Source organism: Clupea harengus, chromosome 17 (genome assembly GCF_900700415.2).
Source record: "Clupea harengus chromosome 17, Ch_v2.0.2, whole genome shotgun sequence".
In the NCBI taxonomy this organism is placed as follows: Eukaryota; Metazoa; Chordata; class Actinopteri; order Clupeiformes; family Clupeidae; genus Clupea; species Clupea harengus.
The window spans coordinates 24,980,688-24,995,687 of NC_045168.1; the positions used below are offsets into that span (position 1 = coordinate 24,980,688).

Genomic DNA, 15,000 nt, shown 5'->3' on the forward strand with positions numbered 1-15,000 from the left:
CCTTCTTCCCTCTGTATTGCACAGCATTCAGTGGATCATTCCCCTCTGGGGAAATGCATAACTTTCCTCCCAGAACAAGAAATCCTCCAGCAGGTCCAGTATTTGCAGGGGATTAGAAGGAAGACAGGACTACACACAGGTCTGCAGAGCCTTGTCTAGCTTGGCCAAAAGCAGCTATGGTACACATATCGGTGAACTGATTACTGGGTAATCCTATCGTTATGTGACGGCCGTGGGGTCTAGAGCTTTCACACAAGGGGAACTGATGATTTATGGAGAAATACTTTTCCCAGCTGAGCTCAGGGAATGATAAGTGCCTCTGTTTTTCCTTGAGCAGAGGCAGACACCCAGCCAACAGTAAAACAGAGAGGAATTCACTCCTCATCAACCTGTTTGCAGTTACATCACATAAAGACCAACTCTCCTGATATGATCCCGATGGAAGTGAAGCTCCATGACCAGAGCAGAGAGGGGGTGCCGTGTCCTGAGTGTGTCCCTCAGACTCCCCCCAGAGCAGAGGGGGTGCCCTGGCCAGAGTGTCCTGAGTGTGTCGCTCAGACTTCCCCCAGACCAGAGGTGGCGCCCTGGCCAGCGTGTCCTGAGTGTCCTGAGTGTGTCGCTCAGACTTCCCCCAGAGCAGAGCATGGCTCCATACTAATAAAAGCATAATTCACTGGCCTGCCTGATTGATGGCTCTCTTACAGCCTGATCGATCGAAGGTCCTCTCTCCCAGCTTCCATACAAACGTCTGGTGGTCTCATGTCGCAGACTGACTTGGCATTTCCTTTCTGCTGTTAGCTTGCATCAGCGTCTCTGTATTGACCACCCAACAACAACACACCACTGTATGCAGATCAGTCAAGTCGTGTCCTCTCATGCTAAAAGTGCTATGCTATATATATCCGCAGTTATAAAAGGGGCAAAGTGGAGAGTTTCATGAATGTGTTTTTTTTTTCACCCCCAACTCTTTTCTTTTCTTAAAAAAAAGAGCACTTTTCACTTCTTCCCACTCACATGCTCATACTGCACTGCATCAAACCTTTCACTAAAAGATTAATTCATTCTGCTGTTAGCTGATCATAGCTGGCCATGTTGTGGGGCAGAATGCTCCTGCTCCCGACCAATAAGGGCTCAACCCTTCAGAGCCAGGAGCGGACAGCCCTGAGGCTTCAGTGTTTCAGTCCACGTGTGGACATTATCACAATTCAGCCCTGCTCAGTGTGGATGGCAACCATTTGCAATACATTAGCAATATATTACTTTGAGGATGCAATACATTAGCAATATATTACTTTGAGGATGGCAACCATTTGCAATATATTACTTTGAGGATGCAATACATTAGCAATATATTACTTTCAGAATGCAATGCTTTGCAACATGGACAAGGTTGATAAAGTCAATGACAGAAGGTTAGAAACAACTCACAAGGCCTTTATCTTTTAGTGATTATCAGTGAATTGAAGCAACACTGTTTCACTAAAGGTGTCAAAATGAACACCATGCTATGGCTCATCACAATTTATAAAAAAAATTCTTGCATTCAGACTACAAAAGGTGTTTACAACTTCCATCAATCCTAATCTAACCACTAGGGAGAGGGCTGTAATACTGGGGTGCTATTTGGGAATACAACTTATTGTGGAACTGGGACTAACTGGGCTGGCCAAGTTGGCAAAACTACAGAAATATGAAAATTAAGCCTTTCCAATGCTTGAAGGAGAGGTTCTGCTGAAATGTGCACCATTTGCAAAGCGTCTCCTTTTCCCCAACCACCCTGCTACAATTCAAACCATTCCTCAGCCCTTTCTTCTGCGGTCAGGATGAGAGGGTACCTGACATCAAAGTCTCCTCTTTTCTTCCTTCCCCAGAGGGAATCTTTAAATACTCTGCTGAGCACTGCACAAAACTCCACAGAAAAAAAAAAAAAAATTCAACAACATAAATCAGACATAATAAAAGTGAAGATGGACCCGAGAGTGAACAACAGGTTTGGCCCCTCTGGGACTGTTCAATTCCATCTTATGAATTTACATGACTGCACAATCCCACGGAAATGTGGGTTGAAGTTTAGGTTAACGCAGTAAGTAAGTGCATTTTCAGAAGAATACAACACCAAGGACAGGTGTAATAGATGGAAAAGGAGGGGACTCTTAGAGATGACTAATAAAAAGTGGAAGCATATTGTTTTGAGGTAAAGTTTTTTTTCCATAAAAAGTCCCTTCGCATGCGGTTGGGTTGGGTGCTCAGATCGTGGCAGTGCTTTGGTGTGCAACTGCTGTACCACAACAACAGAAATGAAAGACAGACTCTCTCCATGGGAGAAAAGAGAGAGAGAGAGAGAGAGAAGACGGGAGGGAGAGCACTATCGTCTCCCAGATGCACAGCAATACCCCAAAAGACAAAGGGCATAAAAAATGGAGCTGGCAAACGCAATACAGTCACATACGCCATCAACCACAACTCTGCAGCAGGAATGTCTTAAATGTCATAGAAGCATAAGCACAAAGCAATAAGCCGGCACACACACACACCTACATAAGGGGTGATACATTTTCCATCAAAGCTTCACTGCTATATGCTATAACTTGAAAGCATTTCCAGAATTCTTTCCAATGTGTCTGTGTTCAGTTCGTCTGAGGTAAAGTTATCAGAAATGAGTCAGTCCAATGTGTCTGTGGTCAGTTCGTCTGAGGTAAAGATATCAAAATGAGTCAGTCCAATGTGTCTGTGTTCAGTTCGTCTGAGGTAAAGCTATCACAATGAGTCCCCAGCACCCAGAACATTTGAGTGAGTGAATGCTTCATGATAGATTTAACGATGCACACAACAATGGTGAATAATAAATTATAGCAACTGTGACTAGCCATGTGTGTGGTCTTAGACATGTTCTTTTTGTGATTTATTAAGCTTGAGTCACAGTCACACTGGGCCATGACAAGAAAAAACATTGTTTTGGCCTTCATCTCCCACCAGCTTTCTTTTAAGGTTGTCATGAACTGAGTGTTTTATGACATCATGTCTCTATGACATCATGTCATGGCCAGCGAGTGAATGAGGTGAATGATGCGTTCAACTTTTTCTCATCCGTTCTCATCCTTTCTCACCCGTTGATGGCCAAGTCAGCTGAAGAGGGAACGTGAAGATGATGAATATGTTTTAAAGTACTGATAAAAAATTAACTGAATTGAAAATGACTTTCCAAGAGTTTAATTGCTTGAACACATATAAAACTGCATTAATAGAACTGATGGATATTACAAAGCCGCTGAAGCGTGGTTAAATTATAATGCTCAATGGAATAAATTGGGACGACCAATCATATATTACAACACTAAACTGGGTCAAGACTGTCCTCGGAAAAAAAAAAAAAAGTACCAATCTGTCAGTCTGCTCCAATTAGCCATGGCAACTTGTACCACAGGAAAAGGAACCGGAAAGGTAGATGCTTTTTTCTGAGCGTAACAGCAAGGTATATGCGTACCTGTGAGAGACTCTTGCTGATCGAATCAGACGGCACTACATTTATTGACAACCATCGTTAGGCTTCATTATTCGAATCAGTCTCAGCTCTCAGCAACTTCCAATGACTATTAATATCTCTGGCACATGGCACAAATCCCTTTTTTTTTTGGCTCTCCACCAAAGCCAATGGGGACCAGTTCCCCCCTCTCTCGCTCTCTTTGTGGGGGAGAGGGGGGGGTCAGATGTGCTCAAGGACACAGGTCTGCAGTGCATTAAGCACAGAGAGAAGACCCCCACACTCTCCTCAGGGTAATACAAGGGAGAGGGAACTAAGCCTCCATTGGCTTAATCCGGAGGTGTCCTTCACTACCAAAAGTGCCTGTCAATCAGTGCTGGTTGAGTCAGGGCAAAAGCACTGGAGGAGGGGGGGGGGGGGGGGGGGGCAAAGAGAGACCTTGGACTTGTCGAGAATCGGCTCAGAGACATCTAAGCATGACAAGGTCCACGCTTCAGAACAATAGGGCTCTAAAGGGTAGAGTGGGGTGAATAGAGTGGGGGTAAGGGGTAGGTGCAGTGTGTGTGTGTGTGTGTGTGTGTGTGTGTGTGTGTGTGTGTGTGTGTGCGTGTGTGTGTGTGTGTGTGTGTATGCGTGTGTGTGCGTGTGGATGCGTGTGTGCGTGTGAGCGTGTGTGTGTATGCGTGTGTGTGTTTGTTTGCGTGTGTCTGTGTGTGTGTGTGTGTGTGTGTGCATGTGTAAATAGAGTGGGGGTAAGGGGTAGGTGCAGTGTGTGTTGGGGCGTGTGTATGTATGTGTGTGTATGCGTGTGTGCGTGTCTGTGTGTGTGTGTGTGTGTGTGTGTGCGTGTGTATATGCATGTGTGCGTGTGTGTGTGTGTGTGTGTGTGTCTGCGTGTGTGTGTATGTGTTTGTGCGTTTGTGTGTGTGTGTGCGTGTGTGTGCGTGTGTGTGTGTGCGTTTGTGTGTGTCTGCGTGTGTGTGGGTGCGTGTGTGTAAATAGCAACTGGGATTTCATTCAGCTCTCACATGATGAGTCCTGGAAATGAAAGCAAGGCACCCATCTTGATCCCTGACAATAACTCCAACCCCCCCAAACCCCCTCCCTCTCCCTCCCGAGCCCTCTCCCTCCCTCTCCAGGTCAGTGGATGTGAAGTACGTGATCGTGCTCTTTGTCTCCAATACGAGTATGACTGGGCCTCATCAGTGGAGACAGCGAGGGATCTTATCCATTTGAATGGTGCCTTGTGCCCTGCTCCACGCCTCACCTAAAGACTGTCTGTCTGTCTGTCTGTCTGTCTGTCTGTCTGTCTGTCTGTCTGTCTGTCTGTCTGTCTGTCTGTCTGCCTGCCTGCCTGCCTGCCTGTCTGCCTGTCTGCCTGCCTGTCTGCCTGCCTGTCTGTCTGTCTGTCTGTCTGTCTGTCTGTCTGTCTGTCTGTCTGTCTGTCTGTCTGTCTGTCTGTCTGCCTGTCTGCCTGTCTGCCTGTCTGTCTGTCTGTCTGTCTGTCTGTCCTCCCCCTTCCTGTTTCTTCGCACTGTCTCATCCATCTCTCTTTGTCTCGGCCCTATTCATTAATATCCTCACAACTGGAACACAAAGTTCATGCAGCACATTTCCCCATATAAGAGAGGAACAGAAGACATTATAACTTTTCAAGACCTTTAGTTTGACGAGCAGATACGGTTGACCTTGAGAGTAGGCTAGCCTTTCGGGGACTGGTGACCTTGCTGAGGAGTGTGTGTGTGTGCGCGTGTGTGTGTGTGTGTGTGTGTGTGTGTGTGTGTGTGTGTGTGTGTGTGTGTGTGTGTGTGTGTGTGTGTGTGTGTGTGTAGGGGTTGGGTGTTTGTTTGGGGGAAGGCAGGGGACAGAGGCTCAGCATGAGGTCCAGTCTGAGGGACTTACCGGAGGTGAAGTACCAATCAACCTCACACAGCCACTAATCAGAGCTGATCTCCTGGCAGCTAGAGGCAACCACTCACCAGATAACAGAGAGGGGATGTGTGTGTGTGTGTGTGTGTGTGTGTGTGTGTGTGTGTGTGTGTGTGTGTGTTGTGTGTGTGTCTGCATGTGTCGAAGTGGAGAGTGTTACAGAAATACATCAAAGGCATGTATGTTGGAGAGAGCAAGGGTACTGTGTATGTGACTGTCACTTTCCCTGACAACACAGCTAATGCGCATACACACGCGCATACACACACACACACACACACACACACACACACACACACACACACACACACACACACACCCAGTGATCCACTTCAAAAAGAAGTGTCTGATTGCTGAATAAACTGGCCCTCATTTTCATAATCAGACATCATTCCCCATTTCATCACTCTCCACAAACCAGTTGCTCTTACTCTCTTCAAAGCAACATTTCATATGAAAATATATATCACTATGCATATATATATTAGATTTTCTTCTTTCTTTTTCTTTTTTTCATCTGTGCCGATATGTGAAGCCCGCGTGCGGCGGAAATCAAACCTGAAACATTAACGCACGTGGAGATAAGTGGACAGGGGGAAGAAATGGGAGGAATAAACAGAGCTGATATTTCATAAAGCCTGGATCCTTATCACACTTTAATCTGCGAGGGACGTTTCAGACGCAGAATTGCTTTCGATCTCCTTCACCTCTGCCATCCGCCTGATAACAACTCACTTTAATTCACTTTCTCTTTTTCATTTTTTCCTCCTTTTTCTTTTTTGAATCTCCGAAACTGAAAGCCCCATTCCTCCTTCTGTCTGCAGTCATTGGTGCCCCCCTGTCCATCAATCCCACTGGTGGCAGTCAGTGGAAGAGAGCTAGCAAGGAAATCTAATCGGATTCTTTTGAAGATCAGAAGGATAGACAGACATGGCATCACACTGCCTTAGTTGTACTGATCGTCTAGAAGTTAACATGTGAGAAGTCTCTGTTTTGCTCTTATTTAAACTGTACTGATAGTCTAGAAGTGTCTGTTTTGCTCTTATTTAAACTGTACTGATAGTCTAGAAGTTAGCATATGAGAAGTGAGAAGTCTCTGTTTTGCTCTTATTTAAACTGTACTGATAGCCTAGAAGCTAGCATATGAGAAGTGAGAAGTCTCTGTTTTGCTCTTATTTAAACTGTACTGATAGTCTAGAAGTTAGCATATGAGAAGTGTCTGTTTTGCTCTTATTTAAACTGTACTGATAGTCTAGAAGTTAGCATATGAGAAGTGAGAAGTCTCTGTTTTGCTCTTATTTAAACTGTACTGATAGCCTAGAAGTTAGCATGTGAGAAGTGAGAAGTCTCTGTTTTGCTCTTATTTAAACTGTACTGATAGCCTAGAAGTTAGCATATTAGAAGTGAGAAGTCTCTGTTTTGCTCTTATTTAAACTGTACTGATAGTCTAGAAGTTAGCATGTGAGAAGTGAGAAGTCTCTGTTTTGCCCTTATTTAAACTGTACTGATAGTCTAGAAGTTAGCATATGAGAAATGAGAAGTCTCTGTTTTGCTCTTATTTAAACTGTACTGATAGCCTAGAAGTTAGCATATGAGAAGTGAGAAGTCTCTGTTTGGGCCCAGGTTACAAGGTTGTTTTTTTAAGTGGAGGCAGTAGTTTCCACCAAACTCCACACTTTGCTTGAGTTTGCAACCTCTCTGGTTACCTCGTCTCTTCCGCTGACTCTCCTGGCGACGATGAGCTGGATCATTCCACGGATATTGCCCTCGACGGACATGGATTTCCGTAGTGTTTCCATGGCTTCCTGGTTGGTCTTGCCCAGCAGGGACTCTCCGTTGACAGCAACCAGCTGGTCATTGACATGAAGCCGTCCATCCTGGAAACATACACGCAGCCACAGGCTTAACAATATGCATACATCCTCACATCCATATATATATATATATCATATATATATATAGAATCATGACCCTGACCACATATCACAAAGTCAGAGCCTGCCACCTCTACACCAAGTACATTTAGGGTCTCCCAAAGAACAGCACTGATCCAGAGTCAGTACAATGAATACAAACAGAAGAGATAAACCTGAACACCTGACTGCACATCCAGTTTAGATGAGGAAAGGCTTCACCCCCCCAAGACATAGGCTTGGATAACATGATATTGTATTTTCTGGCCCCAAACCCCACACATATAGGTTGCGCAGTAAATCAAATACATATGGGAAGCATTTGGTAGTTTAAAGAGTGAAAACTAAGTGTTGAGTCTAATATCATTTTAGCTGAGCAGCCTTTAGTTTTGGACCACGCTCTCAGTGGCTTCCCTTAACATTTCAATTTTTCCCCCCGTAACCATGGAAACTGATCTTCTCTGCATGGAGATGACAACACTGAGTATTATAGCTAAATGTATGGCTACAGAGGCATGATTCAAAAACACTTGATTAAGGAAATAAGTACAAATGAAAAACAAAACCTGTACTGATTCATATACAGATAGAAGTAAGCTAGTATTGATCTTTACTTCAGCCTTTTACTTACATAGATTATTCACAACAGAACTTAGGAGAAGGCTAAATGTTTTTGAGACTGTCATTTGTGACTTTGAAAACATTGAGTGTGACACTCACCTTACAAGCTGCCCCACCGTTGATAATAGACTTGACAAAGATGCCCAGGTCAGCATGGTTCTCCTTAGAGCGGTTGCCCTTAACACTGACACCCAAACCGGCAGACCCTGAGTCACTTAGGGGGATCTCAAACGTCAGGAACTCCCGTGTACCATCTGGGGTCAACACAAGGTCATCCTCCGCTGGCGTCTGTAGCAGAGGAAATGAAATGGTCACAGTGAGAAAAAGACGTGTGAAACCAAAGGTATCACACTCTCAGGCATCATTTTTTTTTTAAAGATTTCTCGTCACGGTCACAAGCTTGTCAAGTGTGACAGAGGGGATGGGACTCAACTTTGATGATGACAGGTAACAATTTCCCCCCTGTGAAGTTGGCCATGCTTTTTTTTATTTCGCTGGGATACTTAAAGGAAAAGGAATCCTGAAGGCACCATCAGTGAAGAAGTACTAAAAAGTCACCTTAAAAGGTTTGCCCTTGCTCAAGAGAGTGTGCTGACATGTCTGAAGGGAACACTAGTTTCAGTGACAGTCAGAGACATGACTGATTGCTTAAACTAGTTTAAGCATGGAATTAAATCAAACTCTACCAGTCACATAGGTGTCAGTCTTTCCACTTCCCTCTAGTTTACGAAAGGGGAGTGATTGGAAATAAAGCAACCTTCATCAACAGTCACAATTTGAGACAAAAAAATGAGACGGAGTAATTTAAGGAGGAGGCAAAAAAAAAGCTTAATTTGATAGGATGGGAAGGGAAGAGGCACATGATGAACCCGGGGAATAAAAAGGGTAATGATGTTTGTGTGGGTACCACAGCGAAAGGAGGACAGGCTTTGATGGACAGGGCAGCTGGACCTGAATATCAAATATGAATATGAATAAAATCATTCTGTAGTAAGTCAGGCTGTCCCATGCATCCTAATGAGGCCTACTCCTTAGCATGTGTGCGGGGTTTGCACGTGTCTTACTGGGAACACAGGGACACAGTACATGTGAATGCAAGCGCATGTTGGTTTAACACATAGGGTTTTGAAACAGCCAAAGCCACTTTTGGTGTTCAAAAGCAACAACCACGATTTACTTTAATGTAGCAATGCACTTGCAGGCTGAATACACGTCTCCCTTTGTGGACACAATAAACTCGTTTTTAAAGACAAAAGTAATTAAAATAAACTCATTATTATAGACAGAAGTATTATTAAAATAAACTCACTGTTATAAACAAAAGTAATATTAATATAATGCTGGTTTTAGCATTCTAACTCAATACTGCAATGATTTCGATCAATTGTCCTTAGTAAAAAATATGTAGGCCCTACCCAAAAAGATCTGAAAATAGGTTGAAAAATCACAAAATATAACATATTTTATAACATATACCATATAACAAAATAACATAAAATGTTAGTAATTCCTAGAACTTGTAAATCATATCTTGACATAGTCTATCTAAAATTGATAAATTGGTAGTCTATCTTAAATTAAAAGCATCTTTGAGAACTTTGAAAAGCGCTATATAAGTGAGATGTATTACTATTATTATTATTATTATTATTAATAAAATATCTGCCGCTAAACAGAAGAAGCTCACGCACCAGACCACCAAGGCACCAGAAGGCAGTCAAGGTGAAAAATGACTCGGTGAATTAAAGACTTAGATGTTATGCACTGGTAACATCTATACAAATGTTAAGGGTTGGTGAAAATGAACGAACAAGTACAAATGAATGAAGAAAAAATAAAATGTTTGTACAGCAAGTGGCAAAAGAGTGGGCCATTTGTAACTCACTAGAGGATCTGCCCAAAACTGATGAGCAAAACACCAGTGGACCACTGGCCTTCTTCTACTATCTGGGAAGTGCATCAAGCCTTTCGTCAACCACATGACAAGCGCAACAGTCAATTCAGTGCACAACATAACTCATGTGCATGAAAGAATGTGCTCTCTCTTCAATATCTTTGGGGATACTCTTGTGCTTGTGTTTTCCCGTGGACAAAGGGGCAATATGGTGTTACATGGTTTTGTAGTAAATGAATTCCTGTCGTGGTACAGAACGAGTTATGTATACAAAATAAGGTCTGTTACACTTGGCACCGCATAAAAAGGGGATTATGTGGAGTTATAACACACAATGTGATACATGGTATCTATTGGGGATGAAATGGTCGCAATTTACTGCCTCTGAAGGCCGATTGTAAAGACTAACACAATACTATGATATAGGTTAAAAAAAAATTAAAAAAAACATTTTAAATCATTTTTAAAAATAGTTCTCATAAAACATTATTACCACATCAGTCCACATTAGTTCATTTAAAATGCCCAAATGAGCTGAAAAGCAGTCTGAGAGTGGGCCCGTTCCTCTAAACCTCTGGCCTGCCGGGACGTGGGTGAGCCCCACAAGCTTGTTGTTGTTGTTGTTGTTGAATAAATATACTTATTTGCAACTCCTGAGGTAACTTGAGTGAGTTTTCACCTAACAAGGCTGGCTAATAAATGGCTATGATCCTGAAGTAAGTTGCATCTATAATAATTGGCTATGATACTGAAGTAAGTTGCATCTATAATAATTGGCTATGATCCTGAAGTAAGTTGCATCTATAATAAATGGCTTTGATCCTGAAGTAAGTTGCATCTATAATAATTGGCTATGATACTGAAGTAAGTTGCATCTATAATAATTGCAGTTCTCCGTAGGCAACAGTAGGTTGGAATGTTGAAAATCAGGCACAGGATCAGGTATGGTTGATTAAAGCCCTCAGACATGTACAGCTTCACACAATCTACATGTACACGCACACATACGCACACACACGTGCATGCACACGCAAACTCACACGCAAACTCACACACACGCGCACCCACACTCCCCGCTCAGCTGGTCAATGTCAGGCACTCCTATAAGGTGGTGCAAGGTGCTATTTTCAGGTAGATGCCAGGCTTACATGTCCACACACGTTTCACCCCAACACACACACACACACACACACACACACACACACACACACACACACACACACACACGTTTCACCCCAACAAACACACACATGTGCACACACGTTTCACCCCAACAAACACACAGGCACACACACATATGCACACACGTTTCACCTCAACACACACACACACACATGTGTGCACACACCGCACATATGCCCGAACACCAGGGGAATCTCTTTAATCAAAGACCATCTCTGGCTACCCCCATCTCAGATGATTACACATTGCCAAGGTCACCATGACAACCCTTGGAGCAGGTGGATTGCTGTCAGGAAATGCCACAGCTGGACAGGTGGGGGTTGGCTTTTAACTCCAACTACACGCTTACAAGAGCTAACACAAGCTATACATTATTAAACAACAAGTCGCTCTCATTCTCTCTCACATCAAACTGACAGACATGTCTGCATTACCAGGGAGGGGCGTGGGGGGGGAGGGGCTAGGGGGTAGAGACAAGGAGAGTGAGGTTTTTTTGAGTGACATCATTTTTGGGTTTTTGTTGAGTGTTCTACGCTGTTCTAGTCTGTTTTGACAGATGCACTCTCTGCCAAATGCACCCATGACAACAGAGATGTATGACTCTCACAAACACCGCGGACACTCTAGATGAATCACCCTGTGCATCATCCACAGATAGGGGCTTCATTATTAATGAGTGCTTTTTATTAAAAGGAAGGGGGACCACATTTTGAATTGTGGCCAGGAGCAGCTTTTAGCACAGCTTTCGGAGAGCCGGAAGTTATTAGATACAAACATTAAGAAATTCATAATTGGCTCTAAACTTCTACATTCAATTAAACTCTGTACTTTTCATCCTTTTGATATTCAAAAATAGCCATTCAAAAGTCCCTCTGGAAGGGTTACGAAGTATGGAGGAAAGCTAGCTAATGCAACGCCTAATCAGTCCGCGGAGTGCTTTTCGCTACAATACCCAGCGTCACACAGTACACTGCAACTACTTCCAGCACATTTCTGTAACGGTCTGAGTGTTTTTACACAAACACTACTCAAGAATTCAGTATTCTATACACAGTACTTACACTCCAATCACTGATTGTAATTTGCACAAATCCTGCTCTGATCAGTAGCACTCTTGGTCCCATCTGACTACCTGCCTCCTCTCCACTGGCTAGCAGTGTGGGGATATGCCACACTTCCTTTCAGTCGCAGCCAATTATGTGCTCAAGTAATTCATTAATTCAAAATCAGAGACGATGAGAGGCACGGTTCCAATGCTTCCTGTTGATCCAGGAGAGAGAGAGGTCCAGCTGTCTGTGGAGATCAAAGCAGGAGAGACATGACATGCAACTCTCCCTGAACGCAAGGACGTGGCCATTTTTTCCCCTCAGCATTTGTCTCCTATTGACTTTGTGAAATGAATAGAAAAGGTGAAAAACAGAAAAAGAGGGGTTAGAATAAGAAGATAAATAAAAACAAATAAAAACAAATAAAAACAATGACTACGCACCACCCCACCCTCTTCCCAGATGCATACACAACTCCCAATCACCCACCTTGGAGATTTCCCCCGCACATCAGCGCCTGAAACAATTACCAACAGTGAAAAATGTTCTATCTGCACGTGCCCCAAATTCAGTGCCATAAAGGTTACTGGAAATGAATTTAAAAGCCTAAAAGAAATCACTCAAGGATGTAATTGGCAAAGAGGGGGCTTGTGCATGATAAGTATTGTAGAACGGATTTCACGCCACTGTTCCTTTTTTTCCCCGGTCTCTACCAATGACAGTAGATAAAAAGCTATGCATTAAAAACGCCCCTCGCGTGAGGTTCAGATGAAGCTTGTCAGTCTGCCTTTATTCCAGTGCAATTAGAGGCACAAGAAAGACAGGATGAGCGGCCGCATACAGAGAATGAATTTCCATTGTTGCTTAGTGCCAAAGTGTTAATGCAGGGGCTGGGTCACGGCAGGTTCACGCGCCTTGGAGACACACCACCAGAGAGCCAGGTGCTGAACGCCATATGGCTGAAATAGTCAGAGGCATTCAAGAGTTCAAGAAAAGTAAAGAACACGAGGTCTTAACGTTTGGGAAACAAATGTCCATCTGTAGCTGTTCAAGCACACTACTTCTGAGCAAGTATTCTAGAATGCAAAACGCTTCATGATCTCTCGCTTCTGAAACCGAATGAGCTGAAGGATTATCCAAAGGTCCTTTTGTTTATATGTTGTGCGCATATTATATTTGTGTATATGAGTCATTTTACCTGACATTATTATTGTCATAACATCCATTTAGAATGTTGACTTTCATACAGTGCTTAATACTATTTAAGTGCGCCGGGAATTTACTAATGCTATGTAAGTGGTCAACGATATATATATATATATATATATATATATATATATATATAGACTTAATGTAGATGAAAAAAAAAGAAAAATGATACCCTATGAATTCCACTTGAAAGCAATATATTTAATTTATGATGAAAAGGTCCTGGCTTGAGACAAAAAAAAAACTAAATCTCCCAGTGGCTGTTGTCGGGACTTTAATATTTTCTCCTACAGGAAAACCTGAATACTGAGTAGATATTCAAAGCCATTTGCCTGAGCTACCTTGTTTACTAGTACCCTCAGCAACTGCACCAACCACACTACAGCCCACTAACGCACCACACTCTCCGAGCGGGGGTAATTAACGTAACAGCTGCCGAAAAACTACTAAATGAAAACAGGTGGCTTCCCCGCAAAACTGCTGGAAAGTCGTTAACAGAAGTGTCATTGTTCTTCTGCTGCACTTGGCAACATTGGCTTTAATTATGAGGGAGCGCTGGGTTCGGAGGAGTGAAGATGGCACAGTGATTTGCCATATTGCCTGACATGCTTAAAACAGCACATAAAAGCCCAGGGACACAATGAGGACGCTCATCTGCACAGAAAAAGACAGCGGGGGAGAGTAACGGAAAGACTACAGAGAATGGAGAGAGAGAGAGAAGACAAAATAAAAACACAAGGAGCTATTATGAGATGCCTTCAAACGGGCAATTGCACTTAAACATCTTGGGCTGCTGTAATGGCGGCAGTAATTTACGCAGCAGGAGTGCAGGGCGCTGTGCCACTCTGCAGAGGCGGGGAGTTCGACCTGCTGGAGAGTCATGCCGAGTTTTGACTAGGGCGCATATGCTGGCAGGCCCGATGAACAGACACACATAAGACCCAAAGCCAATGACTTACACAGGGGCTGCTGAATGCCCTCTGGGGCCTCTCTCATTAGCAGTGTTTGGTCATAAGCACGCGTGAGCCTCAATGATTCATCAAAAGGATTCTTGGGGAAAATGAAATGAAAAGTGATGCCATTCTGTGGGTTCCCAGTGCTCATAGTTTGCAAAACTATCATGCTTTTTCGTTTTTTTTATATAAAATAGTGATAATCTTCCAGAGTTTTAAAAGATTTTTTTTGCCAAAAAGTCAGCATTCACAAGAGTAAAACATCACCTAAAAAATGGCGAAGTTAAACCTTCTTTTGAGAAGTGTGATAACATGGCTCCAGGTGCCCGTGAATTTATTCATTGTGAAGAAGGGTTTAAGAGCTTAGCAGAGAAAACTTGGCTGATTACTTCCCGACACATATTTTTCACCCACTGAACTTGGCAAAAGGCCTTTCATATTAAGCAAAGACAAAGGACATGGTGTCCTGGGGTTTCCTCTACTTCGTTCACTCTGTTTTGCACTTTGTTAACAGAAAGTTGCAGTGCATTACCTCATCCTTACAGTAAGAGGGGAGATTTGGAGCGCATAACTCTTCACAGACAGCTCATTTTGTTAAAACCAGGAAGTCTCGGGCCCAGCTAGATAGTTTGTCACCAATAAAAATGATCACTTGTTGAGATTTATTCTGCTAATGAAAAAAAAATGTCTCTGCATCTTGAACCTGCCTTGTAAATCAGGCTTTCATGACAAGGCTGTTTTACCTGAGTCAAGTTCATGTATAAATATGAGT

The 15,000-nt window shown here is 43.1% G+C and overlaps 1 protein-coding gene across 1 annotated transcript in view; it reads right to left on the reverse strand.

Annotated features, from left to right (window-relative positions):
* The window catches only part of pard3aa (par-3 family cell polarity regulator alpha, a), a 344,419-nt gene that overhangs the window by 163,321 nt on the left and 166,098 nt on the right, over positions 1–15,000 (reverse strand). The window contains 2 exon segments of the mRNA XM_031583717.2: positions 7,117–7,287; positions 8,044–8,232. Coding sequence (XP_031439577.1) covers positions 7,117–7,287; positions 8,044–8,232 — 360 coding nt within the window.